At 41.6% G+C, this 21,780-nt stretch overlaps 1 protein-coding gene across 3 annotated transcripts in view; it reads left to right on the forward strand.

Annotated features, from left to right (window-relative positions):
- LNX2 (ligand of numb-protein X 2) overlaps positions 1-21,780 on the forward strand; it is an 89,136-nt gene that overhangs the window by 59,188 nt on the left and 8,168 nt on the right. For 2 of the 3 annotated variants that reach the window (XM_054015387.1, XM_054015386.1), the window contains 6 exons: positions 368-508; positions 1,014-1,213; positions 9,016-9,384; positions 13,960-14,100; positions 18,680-18,857; positions 20,770-21,001. In XM_054015387.1, the coding sequence (XP_053871362.1) occupies positions 368-508; positions 1,014-1,213; positions 9,016-9,384; positions 13,960-14,100; positions 18,680-18,857; positions 20,770-21,001 (1,261 nt within the window). The remainder of the gene's footprint in view (positions 1-367; positions 509-1,013; positions 1,214-9,015; positions 9,385-13,959; positions 14,101-18,679; positions 18,858-20,769; positions 21,002-21,780) is intronic. The other variant, XM_054015388.1, reaches the window with a different exon arrangement.

Raw genomic sequence — 21,780 nt, forward strand, 5'->3', positions numbered from 1 at the left:
GTATGATCTGTCTAAATCAAACCTAGAAACTTAGTGACATAATTGTAAGTTTATCTCCTGCAAACAAATAACAAACCCTACATCTCCAGCTGCTGTGCTTGTCCTATAGTGATCCTTAGTGGAAAGTTAAACTCCCCAAAGAGTTCTCTACTTGAAAATGTAGCACTTGGATGAAAACATAATTAGATGGGAAAGATCTATCTGTTTTTACTGCAGTAGTATCATACTGCTATAACACAAGGCTATCTGGTACTGTAGAGCATGTTAATGTCTCTGGTCTGGTCTGATAGCTACATTGAGGCAATGTTTTCTATGGAATTGCTGAATCTGGTTTCTAAGATGAGATTTTTTTCCCCTGGATCAACAGGCTTCCCACCTATGGAATACTGTCCTGTTCGAACGAAAAGGCAACTGAGTAACTCCTGCATCCATCTGCATCGAACTAACAGTAACACCTCTAGCATCTGCGATATTAGAGAGGAAACACTGAGCCTTACCACAGAGGAAGGTGGTCTTTCCCCTTCCTTTTCCTGTTTGTAGCCTGTGTACTCACCATTCATTAGCATCCTCCTCTTCCATTGTAGCTGTCTGTGTTTGTGTTTGGAGGTGTGCATCCTTCTTGCCTTGACCTTGTAAATCAGTGACAGCTGTTGCTGTCCTGTGGAACTGGTTAAGGAAGGGCTAATTGATAAAGAAAATATATGAAAAGGAAGATATTTATTTTTAAAGGTTAGGTCCCAAAGGGTTCTGAATATCCTCTTTTTTTAAAGTAATACCTAACTTTTCTCTTAGTGCATGGATACTGATCACTTATTCTATGTCTTTATCTTTTTAGATAAACCAAGGTGTTTCAGCAAACAGTGGAGCCAATCCAATTTGTTTTATTTGTATTATACCATTGTCGTCTGGTGTGCTTATATTGTCCTCCAATAATTTGCAGTGTTGAAAATGTACTGGGGTATAAAATATATTAACCTTTCTATATATTATATTTGTTTCTTTAAACTTGTCAGCAACCCACCAGCCACCTACCTTGCCCGAAGGAGAAATCACTACAATTGAAATTCACCGGTCCAATCCTTATATTGAGTTAGGAATTAGCATAGTGGGTGGCAATGAAACTCCTTTGATCAACATTGTTATTCAAGAGGTTTATCGGGATGGGATCATTGCCAGAGATGGAAGACTCCTTGCTGGAGACCAAATACTTCAAGTATGGAATCTAATTAAATTGTCTATCTACTTGCATGCATTCAATCATTGCTGTACAGTATGTTATGAGATGGTGGTAGTTCTCCTGCCAATCTGTGTTGTGTAAATGTTAGCTTTGCAATATTAGTTTAAAAACAAATTATTATTCAGACTGAGCAGAGTCTGTTATTCCAGTACTGATACCAATGATTTACATAGTTCATGGGGCTCGGCTTCCTATAATTATTTCTGTTCAATAGCTTTTAAAATGGATAAGAAAAGCTGAGTGTATTATTTTCTATTTTTAATGGTCTGAGGCTCTCCTCCTCTCCTTTTGAGGTATAGGCACCCCCTCCGAAGAAAGCAAAGGTTATTTTTGGTTAGGAAGTTAATTTAATTTGCCTTTTGCAATTGCATTTGTGAGTTACGGGATTGATTTTTTTGCCTTGTTTATTATGCTAACTCGTCGGTCATGTTCCCTTCCAGTTACAGCTCCCTGCCATTCCTTATTACTTGAAATCAACAATTTATGTTTAAAAACAAAAAATGTGGTGAAGTCCTTCACTGATGTGATTTGAAATGTTCTGTTATGAATATTAGGGTTATTTTTCCTATTTAAAATTAACAGATAAAATAACTTGTATAATAAATCTAGAAGAATAAGGAAACAGCAGAAGAAAGTATTAAAAGCTCTGGTTCTGTTTTATTTTTAATTAGTTCTTTAATTTTATTTTCAGCTACTTTAAATATTTCTGTCCTTTGGATCCGACATACCATAGTAAATGCTCCCTCATTGCCAACTCTGGACAATTCCACCTTTTTTACACACTCACTCACTCACTCACTCCAGCAGGTAGACATGGTTGGGAAATTTTAGTATCCTTTAAATAAAATTAGCATGGACTTCAGAAAATAAAACCTTTCTTTCCTGACATTAGAGAAACCAGCCCTTTTACTATCACAGAGTATTATGACAGAGTTGGCAAAAAGTAACCCAAGCTATGTTCAAAACCAAGCAATTGCAGGTGTTGATTGGATGCTATATCCAGTCACTAACCCCAGAGCCTTTTGGTAATCAAGGGCTGTGCCATGAGCTGCCAGAATGGTGAGCCTGTTGAAGTTGTAGAAATTCTTGTTGTTGAGCAGCTGGCAGTTATGGTTCCAAAAGCTCTAAGTATCTGTAAAGTGACTCTAGATGGGAAAAAATTGGAACTGCGGTGTAAAAACCCTGTAGACCTGATAACACTGAACCTCTGCAAACTCTGTAAGCAAGTTCAGTAGAATCCCCTTGCCATTGTAAGAAGGGCATATAGAAGCAGGGTATGGAGAGGTGCAGAAGACACAAACCCGACTCTGTGGAAGACCTAAGGGCTTCCTTGCTTAGAATTGGCCTGTGTTGGTGAAATGAAATTTAGTCGGCTTGGCCTTTGCAGACCAAAACTAGGTATTATGTTGCATGCAGTTATATGTTCATGCTTCAGTGATGGACATCTGAAGATCTCTTCAGAGAGTGTTATCTGAGGAATTTAGACAAGCTGAATATGACTGTAAGGTGAACTTTAGAACTTCTTGCCTACCCAAATGGAGAAGTATTTTCTTTTTCAGGTAACCTTTAATACTTGACTGAGGGCACAAGGTTTAATACTATTATATAAAATTGTAAAGTATATTTCATATCAACAGGGTTTTAAAAAAATATGATTAATTCATTGTTTAGAAATACAAGCCTAACATTTTAAACATCTAGCTTAATATTATTTAATGTATGTAATTTTATGTAAACATTAAGAAAGTAAAACAATTAAAAATATTAATCACATGATTAAAAAAATAGTCTAGATTAATCACAGTTTTAATCACACTGTTAAACAATAGAATACCATTTATTTAAATATTTGGATGTTTTCTACATTTTCAAAGATATTGATTTCAATTACAACACAGAATACAAAGTGTGCAGTGCTCACTTTATATTATTTTTATTACAAATATTTGCACTGTAAAAAAGATAAAATAAATAGTATTTTTCAATTCACCTCATACAAGTACTGTAGTGCAATCTCTTTATTGAGAATGTGCAACTTAAAAGTGTAGAATTATTATTTTTTTACACAACTGCACTCAAATAAAACAATGCAAAACTTTAGAGCCTACAAGTCCACTCTTGTTCAGCCAATCACTAAGACAAACAAGTTTGTTTACATTTATGGGAGATAATGTTGTCCGCTTCCTATTTACAGTGTCACCTGAAAATGAGAACAGGTGTTCGCAGGGCACTGTTATAACCAGCATTGCAAGGTATTTGTGTACCATGTATACTAAACATCCATATGCCCCTTTATGTTTCGACCACCATTCCAGAGGATATGGTTCCATGCTGATGATCAGTTCTGCTAAATAACAATCCAAAGCACTGCAGACTGATGCATGTTCATTTTAATCATCTGAGTCAGAGCCACCAGTAGAAGGTTGATTTTCTTTTTTGGTGGTTCGGGTTCTGTAGTTTCTGCATTGGAGTGTTGCTCTTTTAAGACTTCTGACAGTGTGTTCCACACCTCATCCCTTGCTGATTACAGTGTTGCATAGTGGCGTTATGGACCTTTTGATGCACCATTATGATACGTATCACATGATGTTATAACGCACAGTTGAGGGAGGTCTTTATTTTGGCAGAGAAGAGTAAAGAGAAATATGTCTTCGTTCAAGAACATCTTACTTCGAGCTCCTGTAGTGTCATCTGCTAAACGCTGAAAAGAAGGTGTTTGGCACTTTTTCACATACTCTGTGTTTCACTTAGAAGATCTGTGTGGAAGAAATAGATGTTTTGCTTTCACGCCCAGCTTGCTTTAGTATGTTTTAGAATTAACACAGTAGTGTATAAGAAGTAGACCATTGATGCCTTCTAAAGCAAGGACAACTAGGGCTTAAAAATATTACTCAGTGGATGAAAAACAATTGTTCGTGGTTGGTTGGTTTGTTTTTAAATTGAACTTGTATTTCATTTCAGGTTTCTCTTTCATGGCACATTTTTGAAAGAGACCAGAAAAAATATGCTTCCTTTAACATATTTCCCATATAAACTCTACTTTTGTAGGCCTATATGACATTGGTGGTCATTTCACTTATGTTAAGAAACGTCATCTATCAACCAAAAGAAGTTAGTTACCAATTGTAATACAGATTAATAACTGAAACATCTTAGATACTTATCAAAAGAGGTCCTGGAATAAAATGTCTGTCAGAGATTCCATTATAAATTCCCGTTTTCAGGGATTTGTTACCAGGTTATATTTGTCTGTTTCACTCCTGAAACTTACAGATTGAAATGACTAAGATAAATAATAATATGCCCATTATGGACTATTTTGTATCAGCACTCATTTACTAAAATGATACATTTATTAAGGGTGTTTTTTCTCAAACTTTTTCCTTCATTTGCTTCTTTGTGCTTAAGTGTTGGAGCACATGTACCGATGATATGGTAAAATCACCGAATGTTTGGAGACTCTTACAACAGTGGTTTTCAAACTAGGGCCGCCGCTTGTTCAGGGAAAGCCCCTGGCGGGCCAGGCTGGTTTGTTTACCTGCCGCATCCGCAGGTTCGGCCGATCGCAGCTCCCACTGGCTGCGGTTGGCCGCTCCAGGCCAACGGGGGCTGCAGGAAGGGCGGCCAGCACGTCCCTCGGCCCACGCCACTTCCTGCAGCCCTCATTGGCCTGGAGCGGCGAACCGCAGTCAGTGGGAGCCGCAATCAGCCGAACCTGCGGATTCCGCAGGTAAACAAACCAGCCTGGCCCGCCAGGGGCTTTCCCTGAACAAGCGGCGGCCCTAGTTTGAGAACCACTGCCTTACAACATCATCCTTAACTCATCCCATTGTACCTTGAAGTTCCATCCTTAACTATGAATTTCCTGTACTTTTTGTGGATTTGACTCAGATACTTAATGTTTAAATTCATTGTTACAGGCAGATGTTTTTGATTTTTTTTCTACTTTGTTTTTTCTCTGTCAAATCTCATTGCTGTATCAGGTGTATTTATTGTTTTAGGGACTGCAGGAAAAGCTCATACTGAATTGATCCTCTAGAAACATTTCTGCCACAAAAAGAAATACTTTATATTCCTAGAATCAGAGATTCGTAGGACTGGAAGGGACCTCAAGAGGTCATCTAGTCTTAAAAATCTCCAATGATGGAGATTCCACAACCTCCCTAGGCAATTTATTCCAGTGCTTAACTACATTGACAGTTACAAAGTTTTTCCTAATGTCCAACCTAAATCACCCTTGCTGCAATTTAACCCCATTGCTTCTTGTCCTATCCTCAGAGGTTAACAAGAACGAGTTATTTCCCTCTTCCTTGTAAGAACCTGTTATGTATTTGAAAACTGTTACCATGTTCCCTTTGAGTCTTCTCTTCTCCAGACTAAACAAACCCAGTTTTTTCAATCTTCCCTCACAGGTCATATTTTATAGAACTTTAATCTTTTTTTTGTGTGTGTGTGCTCTTCTCTGGGCTTTCTCCAGCTTGTCCACACCTTTCCTGAAATGTGATGCCCAGTACTGGACACAATACTTCAGTGTGCAACTGATTGTTCCTGTCTAAGTAGAGGACTTTGCCTTTGTCCTTACTGAATTTCATCTTGTTTACTTCAGACCATTTATCCAGTTTGTCCAGATCATTTTGAATTTTAATCCTATCCTCCAAAGCACTTGCAACCCCTCCCAGCTTGGTATCACCCGCAAACTTTATAAGTGTACTCTCCATGCCATTATCTACATCATTGATGAAGATATTGAACAGAACTGGACCCAGAACCAATTTCTGTGGGACCCCACTCAATATGCCCTTCCAGCTTGACTGTGAACCACTGATAACTACTCTCTGGGAATGTTTTTCCAACCAGTTATGCACCCACATTATAGTAGTTCCATCTAGGTTGTATTTCCCTAGTTTATGAGAAGGTCATATGAGACAGTGTCAAGATATACTACATCTACTGCTTCCCCCATATCCACAAGGCTTGTTACCCTGTCAAAGAAAGCTATTAGGTGGTTGTTGCTATTGTTTGTTCTTGACAAATCAATACTGACTGTTATTTATCACCTTATTATCTTCTAGGTGTTTGCAAATTGATTGCTTGAATTATTTGCTCCATTATCTTTCCGGGTACTGAAGTTAAGCTGACTGGTCTGTAACTCCCCAGGTTGTCCTTATTTTCCTTTTTATGGATTGGCACTATATTTACCCTTTTCCAGTCCTCTGGAATCTCCCCCGTCTTCCATGACTTTTTGAAGAGAATCATTAATGGCTCAGATATCTCAGTTATTGTATTAGTGCATATCAGAGTAGTGCGTCAACAGGTCCGGCAGTTTATGTACTGTAGGGTTTGGTTTGGTTTTTAAATTAACAATACAGGCTGTAAGGGCAAAACTTAAGCCCATTTATATCAACAGGAGTTTGCTATTAACTTAAATGGGACCAGGGTTTCACCCTAACACTTCTGCATTTTAACTGTTGATTTTTTAAAAATGTATTGCACTTTTTACCTTGGGATTAATCATAATCAGAAAGAAACCTTTTCACAGAAGTATATTGGTTTGGATAAAACTTCATTCAGGAGAGGTTTCTTAGGTCCAGGGCAAAATTCCGGGTCAAAACCCAGAGACACAAACTCACCCAAAGAATAGCTAGTAGCCCAGTGGGTAGGGTACTCACCTGGGATATGAGGAAGCCAGCTTCAAGTCCCTGCTCTGCCTGGCTTAATGTAGGAACTTGAACCTGGGTCACCCACGTCCTAGGTAAGTGCCCTTCCTGCTAGGATAGTCTGTTTGTGTCCCTGTTTGTTTTTTGTTTTGTTTTGTTTTTGTGAAAAGCTTCAAGAAGTCCTATCCCAATATGCAATGGGAAGCATTTCTGAAATCTCAAATTTTTACAGGCTGGAAAAACGTTTCCTCCCCAGCTCAAGCTTACAGTTTACAGGCCCGAAAGTATTTATACCAGCCCACCAAAGTTTCTGTAGCGCTGGTGGGTGTTGAGTTACAGAATTTTAAAGTGAAGGTGTCATCTGATTTAACCTTTATAGTTCCAAAAATTTTGTTGCTCTTCAGTGTCAGACATGTAAAACTTAAGGCCAAGGGTTTCAAAACTTGAATGTGTAAAGTTAAGCACTCATTTCTGGAAATCTTGGCATTAGCTTCAGAGCTTTTTAATTCACATATTAGTGAATATTTGTACCTCCTCAATGTTTTCCTCTTCCAGAGACATCTGAGAGTCTGAGTCTCATGTTAAAAGCAACAGAGGGTCTGTATTGGGAGCATAAGCTTTTGTGGGTAAGAACCTCACTTCTTCAGATGCAATACTTCTGTTAGTCTTAAAGGTGCCACAGGACCCTCTGTTGCTTTTTACAGATTCAGACTAACACGGCTACCCCTCTGATACTTGAGTCTCATGTTGTTGTTAGCGTAAACAGTTTGTCTCCATGTTGAAGAAGAGCTACAATGGTCCAATTATATTGAAAAAATGTTGACTTTATGCTTTTTTCCCCTAAGTCTAATATTTTCCTCCACTTAATTGTGCTGTGGTCATTCTGAATGTGGAAACAGGGAATTGCTCAAGATCGCAGCAGTAGCATGAAACTCCAAGGTGCTCTCATTTTCCTAGGAGAGGAAGAAAATTTGTGTTGTGTATTACCAAAGTTATTAAAGTCAATTTATTCAGACTTACCATCTCTCTTCTCCTCCCATTCCTACTATTTTAGCAGCCAATATTCTAGAATTCCTAAGAGTTAAAGATTAATGTTTTCAAAGCATTAGCTGAAATTCCAAGCCTTCAGACCACTTCCAGCACTGAGTCTAGCTCTAATAGTTTTCAGATAGAAGTCAATAAAATCAGATCAGATTTGAGGTGGAGTTGCTTAAAAAAAAGGTATGATAATAGGAATGATAGACTTAATTTAATATTCTGCATCTTGCGCACTTTTGAATTATTTGATTGTAGCTCAGACGTTGGTATTTCAGCCCAGCAGTGCTAATTTCTCTCTGTTTTTTATGGTACACGAGGTGCATGACTTAATATAGATGGTCTTGAACTGGCATCCAAGACAGCATCTGTCTCTGCTTCCTTGTGTACTTATATGGTGTCTCGTTTACATTTCTGTTCCTGAGCTCTAGGACTGCAAAATGAAGCTGATAAACTGTGAAATGGACATCCTATAATTCAGATACACTTATATGTTGCCCTAAAGTATAGTAATATAAAGTATGCTGAAATATATGAAAAAAATTTTTTCTTCACACTCTAAATATGAATTAGAATTGTCCAGTAGTCAAAAACAGTATTCTACAACATATTGTACTCTAGGCCAAATTTTATAGGTTTAGCAGTGTTCAGCCAATCTGGTAATCTGACTGGTTGAATATCTGAGCACTTATCCCAACTGGTACAATGTGTTTGGCTGTCACTTTAAATAGAACAAACAGCTTCTTCCCTGAGCATACAGGGTGAAAGACCCAGGATGACCAGACGCAAATGCACTGGGAGACGGAGAGGTTGGCAGTAATTTAGAATGTGGTGAAAGTTAGTGTTAATTACAGTAGTGATGGCGTAATGTTGATGTGGATTAGCTTTGTAGGCTCAGCTGATAAAGTGTTTATTTAGGAGAGAATTGAATGGAGAGAGGGAAGGAGCACAGTGGGATAAGTAGATAATTCCAGGTATAGACTATTAGAGGTTTGTAACAGGGTCTCTGAACTTGGCAAGGATTTTATTGATACATCTAGAAACAAGTAAACAGATATGAATATTGTTTTACTTCTTGTTTTCCAGGTCAATAACTTTGACATCAGCAACGTGTCCCATAACCGTGCTCGAGCTGTTCTTTCCCAGCCCTGCATGGTGCTGCATCTCACGGTGCTCCGAGAGAGACGATTTGGAAGCCGGACACACAACCATGCTGACAGCACTTCGCTGCGAGAAGATGGCTTTCAGGTGACGCTGCATAAACGAGACTCCAGTGAACAGCTTGGCATTAAATTAGTGCGCAGAACAGATGAGCCAGGAGTTTTTATCCTCGACCTTTTGGAAGGGGGATTGGCTGCTCAAGATGGCAGACTTTGCAGCAATGACCGGGTACTCGCAATCAATGGACATGACCTGAAACATGGGACACCGGAACTTGCTGCTCAGATTATCCAGGTAAACTCTAATGGGGTACTTTATTCAGTCTGAAACTTTAAAATTTATTATGTCAGGACACTTATTGTACATATCGCCAAATTTCACCCCAAAATGGCATAGTACAGTACAGAACAACTTGTGTATTGTGCCTAAACTGTATAGTGGTTTTGGCAGATGTTACTCATTACTAGTAGCTGAAAGCCTGTGCTGTCGCTCAGGTAATTTTATAAAGATGTGTGTGTTTAAAAACAAACAAACAAAACAGTTGAGAACTTAAAAATTGGATGGAAACAGACTGTGAATCCCAGTGATGATTGAACCTAGTGATATTCCAATCAAAAAGATTTCCCAGCCATGATTTTAGCTAATTTCATTTCCTTCCCACTGACTCAGACTTTCTAGGCTTCAGGGTGATATTTGGTGTTATTGTATGGGGGGTGATGTGACGGATTCCCCCCAGAGTGGCACCTAGAACTGGGGTACCACTGAGCCCGCCTGATCCACCAGCCTGGGCTCCCTCTTGCACTGTGGTGCTGTGATAAGTTGCCAAGCTCTCCAAGCTTGCTCTTTCACCAGCATACACAGAGGTAGGGACACACTCAGCTGCAGCTTCACATAGATGCTGAGATCAGCTCTGCATGGGAAGGCTCAGCTAAGGCACCTCCCAGTTGCTAAGGCACGCACCCCCTCTGGAGTGTAAATCCAAAATTATACCATCTTGCACTGCACAGGGAACTGTACAGCGTAAGCTCATAAAAGTCTCCCCTCCCTCAATGTGGAGAGAGAGATGGAACAACTTTCTGCCCCAAGTTATAATTTTTACACACCAGTTTTAGACAAAACAGAAACAAGTTTATTAACTACAAAAGATAGATTTTAAGTGATTATAAGAGAGAGCAAACAGATCAAAGCAGATTACCTTAATAAATAAACAAAACCACAAACTGAGCTTAACACACTAGATAGGTAGAATATGAATTAGCAAATTCTCACCCTGAATGATAAAGAGGCTGGCAGATTCTTAAGGCACAATGTGCCTTGGATTTCCCAGATTTTCATACACAGGCTAAAAATTCCTCTAGCCTGGGACCATCACTTCCCACAGTTCAGTCCTTGCCCCTCAGGTGTTTCCAGGTGTGTTGTTGTAGGGAGAGTGAGGTCCCACCATGATGTCATTGTCCCCCTTTTATATCTTCTTCCCACTTGCTGGAGAGCTCTTTTGCTGTGATGTGGGTCAAACAGTTCCCATTGCTATCTCTGAGAGGTTTCTATTGTACACAGTTCCTGGGGTAATCCTTGTGCTTGTGTGCATTTCCTCAATAAGCCATTAACTGTTTGTCCTTTTTACTGTTGTACCTGAAAGGCTGCTTTTGGGTGTTTTTCAACCTCACAACATGTTTCACATGCCTCACATACATAGCCAAACTTCATAACTTCACATAGGACGGTAGCACATACAATCCAATGAGATATTAATGTCTAGCAGAACTAGATTTTTAGAATGATGCCTCACAAGGCAGACTTTGCACAAAACATATCCTAATTATATGACAGTGGTGAATATTGGGGTGCCAGGTGTCACAGGTGGTTGCATTGATTTGTGTGTGGGTTGTGTTGGGCTGGGAGAGTTGTGTGGGTGGCAAATGAGGGGTGTGTGCTGCATTGAGGGGTAGTGGTGGTGATTTGCATGCTGGTCGTGTTGTGCAGAGGGGTGGTTTTGTTGATTTGTTGGGGGTTATGTTTGGAGATTTGTGTTGGTTTGTGCAGGTAGTAGTTGGGTGCGCAGGTGTGGCAGCTGGGCCAAGTATCTGTGCAGTCTCCCTCATACTGCCAATGAAATTGTTGCATGCAAATTACCTGTAGAGTAATGATGGTGACTAGTTGTGTTACCTCTGTTATTGCAATGGTCTGGGACTCTTGGCATGGCATAAATACATGCCTTTCTGGTGTAATTTGTGAAGTCAAAATGGCTGAGAACTTAAAAATTGGATGGTAACAGAATGCAAAACCCAGTGAAGATACAACCTGCTGATATTCTGTACAAAAGGAGCTCCAACCATGCTTGTAGCTGATTCTATTACTTCACACTGACTTTACAGCCATTTTAGACTTCAGAATAACACAGAGCAACATTCCTGGAATCTTTTATAGAGTTGTCACATTCCGGGGTGCAATCCAGACTGGTAAGAGGTTGTGTCACTGCCTGCCCCCTAACACTGGGTGCCTCACAGTGCTTTACTGATATAGCTCCCAAACTGGGCCACTCACAAACAGGCGAACAGCATGCAGGCGACACCCTGAGTGTCTGTGTTTAACCACAGTTCTGACTCCAGCAGCCTGTCAGCAACACTCCAGTCACATTCTGGCTTCCACCAGCCTTGGTTACTCCTTGCAGGGTGGCCCCAACACATTCCCAATCCCAGATTTTCCTCCAAAAGATGTGTTCTGCACTGTCCAGCCCTCTCTTGGGCAGTTCAGATATTAGAGGCCTCTGTAAAGGGTCAATATGCAACAGTTTGCTACTTGAACTGGAGTTACCTAAACAGCTCAGTTTAAACACAACACTGGATTAGCTTTGATTAAAAAAAATAAAATAAATGTATTTAACTACAAAGAGAGAGATTGTAAGTGAGTACAAGTAAAAGACATTAAAATCAGAAATGGTTACAAGGGAAATAAAGATAAAATGCTTTCTAGTAGCTAAACTTAACGAGCTAGACTTGGTTCAAAGTAAAATTCTTACCACAGGTTTCCAGCAACATTGCTGACCAAATTCACAGGTTAGGATTCTCCCTTATGTCAAAGGGCTGGCTCCTTAGTCGACTTAAGTGAGCGAAAGAGATTGAGAGATGCCTTGGCATGTTTTTGCCCCTCACTTTTATAGTCCAGTCACCCTTTGAAGTGGATTCTTCTGAGGATTACCCCTCAAAGCAAAGTTTACTCAAACAGTAAAGAAGGTGATGTGGAGGCTGGTGGTGAAGGTGTCTCCATGCTCTTTCTTCCCCATGCGTGCTGAAATGCAGATTTGCCTTGTCTCCTGCCATTTCCCCATCATGCTGTTTCAAGGAGCCTGTTTACTTCTTAAATGTAAATTGAGGTAAACATGCATTCCTTTGCCTAGGATAGACCCATTTAACACCTTTTGCCTAGTCAGACCCGTGTGAGTTTGAACATATGCTAACATCATAATACAGGGGGAATTCATAACTTCACATATAATGTTGCTACATGTATTTCACCATGATGATATTGACCAGCAAATTATTAGTTTTCAAATGATACCTCACAAGGCATATTTTGTACGATTGTTATTACAATGGTGTGTAGGTGTGAATACAGTGGGTGTTTTCAGTCACAATAGTGCAAAATGCACTGCAGACACCCACCCCCTCAGACGAAACCTAGAAATTGAACCGATGTGGCCAGAAGTGAAAAGTGTGTTGGCCTCCTCCAGTGTGTGCCATAGCTTACTGAAAGTTATAAGACTATTCATATGTATAAGGTGATCTCAGTGTAGTCTGAAGTCTAATAGAAGAAATCAAGGAAGATCATGATACTGTGTACTTATCACTCTCTCTATCGCTAGATGTCAAAAAGCTTTATGAAAGTAGGTCGCATTGTGCCTCAGTTTCCCTATCTGTAAAATGGGGATTAAAAAGGAAGTAACTTGCCCAAGGGTCACATAACCAATCAATGGCAAAGTTGGAGGTGGGGGCGGGGGTCTGATTCTAAGCCATGTCCTCATCCAGTAAACCACCTTACCTAAACACTAGGACTATGTAGAATACTGTTGTTTACTATTTGATTAACTCCATACTCCAACAACAGTTGGAGACTTGTGATACTGGTGGGGGTTATTTGCTTGTATAATTTAAATTTCATCTTAAATATCTCTTGTAATTAGGAGGAAATTCTAATAATCTTGTGTTATTTTTTTGTCCGTTTTTCAATTTATTGAGATTTTTGAAGAGGTCAGATTTCTATTTGGAGATCTTGGTGTTGGGATTTTGGAATATTAGGGTAACCATTGAGCTTTTGCATAGTCCCCAAAACTACACAGTTTGGTGGTCTGATTATATATTCTCTCCAACTTCTTCAACAAATTTTCTGAATCTACTTACAAAGTTAGTTATTCTAGGTAAATAATTTGTTTTTAAATATCTATTAAGATTTGAAACATTGAGTAGTTTTGAAAACTATAAAATCATCATCTGTCAGTGTACTCAGTCCATTTTCTTGTTATTATTTCCTTGTGTTACCAAAGTGCCTGAAACTGAACTGAAACTGGGGGCTTCGTTGTATGTACACATAGAGACAGACCCTGTCACAGAGTTTACAGTCTGAACAGACAAGAGAAAGGGAGAGAAAAGAAAGTATTAATATCTCCATTTTATAGATGGGGAACTGAGGCAGGAAAAAATAAATCACTTGCCCAGCATCACACAGGAAGTCTGAAGCAGTGCCAGGGATTGAACCCAGATCTCTCAAGTGCCAGCTCAGTACCTTAGCCACAAGACCATCCCTCATCTCTTAATTAATAACAATACAGTGAGAACTTTATTATTATTTTCATTTTGCATATCTCTCCCTCAGGCTAGCGGGGAAAGGGTGAATTTAACAATCTCCAGACCAGTGAAATCGCAGACAGTCGCTATTCTCCGAGAAGCAGGGACTCATAACAGCAGCCAGCACCAGGCGCAGCAGCTGTTCCACAGCAGACACAGTTCGCATAAGGTTAGTGTTTCTCTTTCTCCACTTGAAAAGAAAATGTAATAGCATTTGATGGTATTCAGATTTGCTGGTTACAGCGACACATACAAGTCTTGTGAATGAGATAAAATTGTAGCTCTGGAATCGTGTGTGGGACAGTGGGCAACATGTTACCACCATGAGGAAGGTTTGCCATAAGGAGCATCCTTTGGACTTCTGCTGTGCAAGCCATTGAACTGCAAGACCCCAGGAGCTGGAGCATATCCACCAGCCATATAATATTCCTGGGACCATTCTGCGGCAAAAAAATTAAAAATTCTGCAAATTTTATTTGTCAAAATAACACTACATAATCATGCCAGTTTCAATTAGTTTTGGTAATTTATTTCAAAATACCTGTCAGCAGGCATGTCTGTAACAATACAGACACACAAAAATTCCCCTGGGAGTAGAGAGAAAAAGAAACCCCTACGACAACCCAGTTCCTGTTTCTCTGCCCCCTTGCGCCCCCCAGAGCCCAGCTGGGGGGCCAGACCCGCACAAAGCCCTCCGCCCCAGAGCTTAGCCAGGGGGCCAGACACCCACAACCCCTCCCCCCGGAGCCTAGCCATGGGGGCTCCCCCAGCCAATACACCCACACCCCGCGCCCCCCCTCAGAGCCTAGCCACGGAGCCCCCCTGGCCCAGATACCCACACCCTAGAGCCCTACTGTGGAGCCCCCTCCCCCCCTTCCCAAACACCCAGGGCTAGCTCTAGGTTTTTTGCTGCCCAAGCAAAAAAAATTTTGGCTGCCTCCTTTCCTCCCCCTCCTGCCGCCCCAGCCCTGGGTCACTGGTAACTCGCTCCCAGGGCGGGTCATTCAGCAGGAATTTAGGATGCGCACAGAACACAGACAGGATTGGTTTCCATGTGGTTACAGAACTGCAGTAAAGTGGAACAATTTTCAGCTTGTGTGATTGGAGGATATCTGGATGCATATTATAAGACTGTCCCACATAAATGAGTAAAAGTTGAGGTGCCTTTATTATTCTTTTGTTCCATTCTTTGTTTCTATGGGGAATTTGCCAATGCAATATCACTGTCTTCCTTTTAAACAAATAAAACTAAAACTTAATAATAATAATAAAAAGCAATGGCTGTTGAAAATAGCAATTCCAGTACTAATAACCACTGGGAAGCATTTCTTGCTCAATTTATTCTACTTTTTCTACAGCAAGTTACAGTGGATCAGTATATTTGATTTGGGAGAAATTAAGTAACAGCTGCCCAAATTGAGCTTGAGCACTCCTGAATTTTGAGGGTGTTCAAATCTGGAAGGCAGGTGCTAGATTCCCTTTCTGAATATTTGCTAAATCTGGAAAAGAAAAGTCAATTTCTGCTTCCATGGCTCAGAAGTGTAAATCCTCCTACGTGCCTGGTACTGTATCTATAGCTGCCCAGTCTAGTAGAGCCTCCCCTCCCTTACTTTTCATTTTAAATTCTAGTGGGATCCACGTACCTGCCTTGCTAGGCTTCAGATAGAGAGGTACGATGTCCATTTAGTCCACCCAATTCTTTCTTTGGGGGAGAGCCCAGGGCTGGGGCGGCAGAAGGTGTGGGTGGGGGGAGAGCCCAGAGGGTGCAGGTGGGGGCCAGAGCTGGGGCAGCAGGGAGTGCGGGTGCAGGGGGTGGGGAGAAGAGCCCAGGGCTGGGGTGGCAGGAGATGCAGGTGGGGGGAGAGCCCAGGGCTGGGGCGGCAGGAGATGCAGGTGGGGGCCAGAGCTGGGGCGGCAGGGGGTCCGGGTGCAGGGGGGGAGAAGAGCCCAGGGCTGGGGTGGCAGGAGATGCGGGGGGGGAGGGGGAAGAGCCCAGGGCTGGGGTGGCAGGAGATGCGGGTGGGGCGGGGGGAAGAGCCCAGGGCTGGGGCAACACAGGAGTGCGGGGGGGAGCCCAGGGCTGGGGTGAGGGGGCGGCAAAAAACCTAGAGCTGGCTCTGTCCCTACCATTTACAGCAAGCTGCAGCATGAGGTTTCAGTGCCACACTCCTTCCCCCTCCCTTTCCTCTTAATTGCAGCCGAGGTAATGCTGGGAAATGTAGTTCTTTCCCTGCTCCAGGGCTGGCTCTATAGGCAGGGAGCTAACCAAGGAACTACAGCTCCCAGGGCTCCCTGTTGGTTCTCAGCTCCCATGCTAGATTCTTGCGCCCCTGCAAATTTGCTGCCCCAAGCACCTGCTTGCTTGGCTGGTGCCTAGAGCCAGCCCTGCAAACACTTGTCCTCCTCACCCCCCAGAGCTCAGGGATCCAGAGGGAGAAACAGCTTGATGCTCGGTCCCAGGCTTGCACAGCGTTTCCTGCGCGCCGCCCTCTCCTTCCCTCAGGGCATGCTGGGAACTGCAGCTGCCAGGAACCCTCTAGCTCCCGCCCTCTCACCTCCCCAGGTGTCTCCTATGTGCAAGCTGGGCTCTGCCAGGTCCAGTGGAGGCTAGCAGCACTGCAGCCCATTTCTGTAGGGGAAAGGAAATTCTGCGCACTCGTTAATTTCTGCAAAATTCTGCATTGTGCAGTGGTGCAGAATTCCCCCAGGAGTAGTATAAACAGATTATCATTGCCTGTGGTGGAAAAAGTCATGTTTTCCCTTCCCTGAATCAAAGGAAAGAGAGCTGTGGCTACTGCATGGGTACTGGCTGGCTTATATTTTACATGATGGGGTGAAGGACAGAATGAAGAGACTCCATGAATCTAGTGTGGCATTATACAGAAGTCCTACTACAAAAATAAAATACTGTTCAGAGCTTATGCTTCAGATAATTTGGTAGTTTCAAAAATATGACTTCTGGCTCTTCAAATTCAATGACTCATATAATCACCTAGAGTATCAGGCCTTTAATAGGCCTCCTTGCTATCCTTGATATCCTTTTTCAACAAACGGTGTTGATAACCGAATTCAATCTCAGTCACTTAAGTTGTGAGCACTTTAGGTTTTTGCCAGGATTTTCTTCCAAAAATTTGAGAGATTTCAGAAAAGGGCCAAAGGGGTTTCATCATATAGTTCACCTACACTCCGCTCTTAAGCGGGGGTTGGTTTTGAAGTTTTTTGTCTTAAAGAATTTTGTTTACATAATTGTAAAGCACCAGCAAGTAGATGGCCACAAAGCCTGATGGAATTAAAAATAAGCTGCATTTAATATGTGTACAGTGATATGTGTCTGCCACTCTAATACTAAACCACTTCTGGCATTGTGTAGTGGGAATATAAAAGGGTAGCACTTTTTTCATATGTGGGGAGGAGGTGATATAACTGCCACTGGAAGATTAACTGGTGTAATTTCTTTCTGTATTTTTAGCTTACCTCTAAATCTTCTGTAGATTTGAGATGATCAGTGGAGGTAAATGTGGAATGCTTTGAATATATCACTAAGTACGTGAGGATGAAGGCATTTAAGCAAATAAAATACATTTGGGCTTGTCTACATAGGCAAGTTAATTTGGATTAAGGTGAATTTAAATTGGAATAGCTATTATAGAATAACTCCCTTGGGGACACACTTAGTCTGGAGCAAGAGTGTTTTATGCTAAATTAGTCTAATCTACTTCCAAAGTAGGATTAAACTAATTGGGAATAAAGCAATCTTATTCCAGAAAAAGAATGTCCACACATGGAGTTAATCAGGATAACTATTGCAGAATAACTCCCTGGGTAGACAAGCCCTTAGTTCAGGTTTAAACCCTCCTGATGGTGTGAAGCCAAACATAGGTAAACCTGATTCTGGAGACAAGCTGCAAAAGAAAAAAAAAACTGCATATATAAAAATAAACTGTTTAAAAGGTGTGTCGGCTTGTGACCCTTAAAATACATATGCTTTTTCATTTCACATTGAGTCTGTAGAGTTTGGTCCATATGATACTTACAAAAATGATGCACTTAGTAAGTGTGACTTCCACCTAAACATCAAAGTCCTGTGTTTCTCAGTGCCATGATGCTAGCCATATGAACATATGGATTTTGTGCAGCAGCACCAAAACTTGGCATTGCAGATCTTCAATGTCCAGTGCAGTGATACCCTCTCTAAGCATATTGTAAGTAAATTAGAAGTGAGATTTAAAAAATGGATGCTTAAAGTTAGACTCCTAATCCATATTTGGGTACCTAAATAAATGGCTTGATTTTTCAAAAGTGCTGATCACCTGCAGCTCCCATTGAAGTCAATAGGGGCTGCAGGCAGGGCCGTCTCAAGGAGGGTTCGGGGCCCGGGACAACCCCCGCTGGTGAGTGCAGGCCTGACCCCTGCTGCCAGCACCAGGCCCCCTGCTAACCCCGGCCAGCCTGGCCCCCCGCACCCTAACCCCACCCCCCTACGCCAGCCTAATGCCCCCGCACGACACGCACACAGACCCGTCCCTAGGGTTCGGCTATTCGGGGTGGCAGCTGCGGGGTCCCCAAAAGTGCAGGGCCCAGGGTGGCTGCCCCGATTTGCCATACCCTAGGGACGGCTCTGGCTGCAGGCTCTCTGTACCTTTGAAAATCAGGCTGCTCTCATTAGCTACCTAAATATAGATTAGGAGCCTACTAAGCATCAATTTTGAGTCTTTTTAAATCAAGTATCTTTTGTTGTATTCTTGCAGATTCTTTCCCAGTGTATTGCATGCCAAGAAAAGCACATTACTGTGAAAAAAGAACCACACGAATCCCTTGGAATGACAGTGGCAGGAGGTAGAGGCAGCAAAAGTGGTGAACTGCCAATTTTTGTTACTAGCGTGCAACCTCATGGCTGTCTTGCAAGAGATGGCAGGATCAAACGAGGTAGGATTTGACTCAAATGGCAGCATGTGCATCTTTCAATTATTCTGTTTGTGCATTTGTTTTGTAAGGTATCAAAGTTTCTCAACAGATGTAGGGTAGCAATGATAAATGCTTCTCTCAAATATTCCACTTATGGAAATTCAGTGTACAATGCCACACTTTCCCCTGGCTTGGGAAATGGTTGTGTAAAGTTGACTGTAATCCCCCTATGAGTTAAGAATCTTGTCTAGTGTTTTTCACTTCAGTACACACATCCTATTTTTGGTTTTGGGTTGGGCCCTGTAGCTGTCTGAGAAACCACTTCTCTCCTTGTGTAATATCTTCAGTACCCCAGCTAAACTGACCTGTTCTGATCACAGGCACCTTGTTTAACTGTGCTAATAGCAGGCATTTTCAGCAAGTGACCGTCCTTTCTGTAATTCACTTTCCCCATCCTTTGTCAGACCTAGAGTGAGCTTGCTGATCTTCGGGACGGGGCATCTGTTATCTCCGGCTTTTGAGAAAGGAATCGGGTAGGGTATTGGGGGGTGGGAGCAGGTGTGGGGTGGATGACGTTGGTAATCCTGCTGGGATAATGCTTAAGGTACAGCCTGACGTTTTCCTGATTTATTTTTTGTAAAATGTTGTACATGCGCCTAAATCACATAAATACGTAATGCAACCCCATGCAATACTGCACTGACTTAGAAATCCTGTGGGCCCATTCTGACATAAGGGCAAAGTCTGAACAGTAACTGAAGTGTGCAAATTTAAAATGAGGTAATGGAGGATATTTTTCATGACAGTGTAAGGTAGGAACATTAAATGCAATATACAAATGTGCACAGTATCTTTTTCTAAACATTATTTAAAAATCCATTTGTCAAAGCAACACTTGTGATTTTCTTCCTTATGTGATGTTAAAGCTGCAACTGCAAAAGGAATTAGCCTTCCCTGCTATGCAAGTTTCTGGAAAGTGATTGAGTCTCATATCTTGTGTAACTGAGTCCTGGATTTTGCTGATTTGTTCTGCAGTGCAGCAGCAATACTGTAACCACTCAGTCAATAAGAGACTCTCTCCTTTTAAAATATTCTCAAGGAAAATTGTTTTCAGCAATCTTGGTATTTTTGACTCTTTCCAGATTATTATAATCTTTTTACAGATGCTCTTGCTTCCTCAGAGCTGATTTTTCCTTATTAATCTTTCCTGTGACCCCTGTTTTGTCTTTCCCAATTGGCAAAGCACAGACATGCAGTAGGATTGAAGTGTGCATGTGGGGAAGGAAGTGGGAGTACTCTTTTCATGCCCCACTTGCTGTGTTACCTTCTGCAAGACTTCCCCTCTCCCTCGTGGGTACATTACACCTTTTGCCGTTCCTTTTCCGCCTTCCCTTTAAACCCTGAGGGACCACTATGAGGAATGGAATACATTAAGAAATGGAACACAAAGCTGGAAAAGTCACACAAAAAATCCCTAATGGTGAGACTAGTTTCCAGAGGGAGTGGTGAAAGCTCCAGTGTTCAAGTCATTTAAATGAGGACTGAACAGAGCACTGGAGGATATACCATAGAGGTCAGCTCTATTCTGAAGCAGGAGCGGTGCCTGACCTAATAGATCATTTCCACCTCTGATTTGCATGATAGCAGAGCATGCTAGCCAAGCATAGTGTTTCTGTTTCTGCTGAGATATGCAGCAGTGAAATAGTTTACGCATTATAATGTTTAAATTGTCCGTATGAGGCTGTAGAGTTAATACACTGCAGCTCACAGCTCTGAGAGTTACTGTTTCTGACAGTCTAGGCCCAGGGAGATAACACATTGACGTGAACAGACACTGAGTAATGTGTTATAAGTACAGGCCAGGTATTAGCACAGGAAAACAAGTATTCAATAGGCCACGTGACTTACACTCTTATTTGTGCCTTTTAAACAGGTGATGTGTTGCTGAATATTAATGGCATTGACCTGACCAATCTAAGTCATAGTGAGGCAGTGGCTATGCTCAAAGCCAGTGCTACCTCTTCAGTGGTGGCACTCAAAACATTGGAGGTTCAGATTGTTGAAGAACAAACCCAGACTAATGAGGAACAACCAAGCACAATCAGCGAAAATGAATATGATGCTAGCTGGTCGCCCTCGTGGGTCATGTGGCTGGGGCTTCCCAGGTACTAGTTAATGAATGATCTGTTTAAACTCATGTTTACACTGCTGTTATAATATTAACTCTTGCATTTGGCTGTGTCATTCTCCTGACATTTTTCAGTTTGCTATAAAATATTTGTGTGACGTACATAGGGCTGAAGCAATATGTTGAAGGGTTTCTTTCTTATACATGCGTTCAGATACAAGAACAGTTCATTTTTAGTGGGGATTTACTTTATGCTGCTGCAGCAGTTTTAATTAATATAATGTTAAAACTGATTTAAACTCTAAAGCAGAGAACAGCTCAGTTACAGTACCTGCTTCACCCTATTGCTGCCAATCTATTGCAGCCACATTCAATTTACAATCCACTTACAAAGGATTGTACAGCAAAAGTATCCTGTTAGCCAGCCGGAAGATAGAAAACACTGATTATCCCTTCAGAAACCTTGGGAAAAGTCTAACACTAACCAATTCAATTCCCCCGATGAATGTAAGCTGTCCTTTTGATCCCTAAGTTAAGCCCGAGTTTTAAACAGGAAACATAGAGCGCTTACCCAAATCACCCTATATTAATATAAAAAACAAAGTTTAGAAAGGCAAATGAATAACTTCATAGAAGGAAGGTGTGGCGGGTTGGATCACAGAAACCCCCTTGGGAGCTGCCACCTAATGTACCAAGACCACCCCTGCTCCTGTTTTCCCTGCCAGCTCAGGACTCCAGCACCTGTCTTGCTGAACCAGACACTCCCGTCTGCTCCAACACAGACCCAGGGTCTGAATTACTTGCCCCAAAGCTGCA

Source organism: Malaclemys terrapin, chromosome 1 (assembly GCF_027887155.1).
Source record: "Malaclemys terrapin pileata isolate rMalTer1 chromosome 1, rMalTer1.hap1, whole genome shotgun sequence".
Classification (NCBI taxonomy): Eukaryota; Metazoa; Chordata; order Testudines; family Emydidae; genus Malaclemys; species Malaclemys terrapin.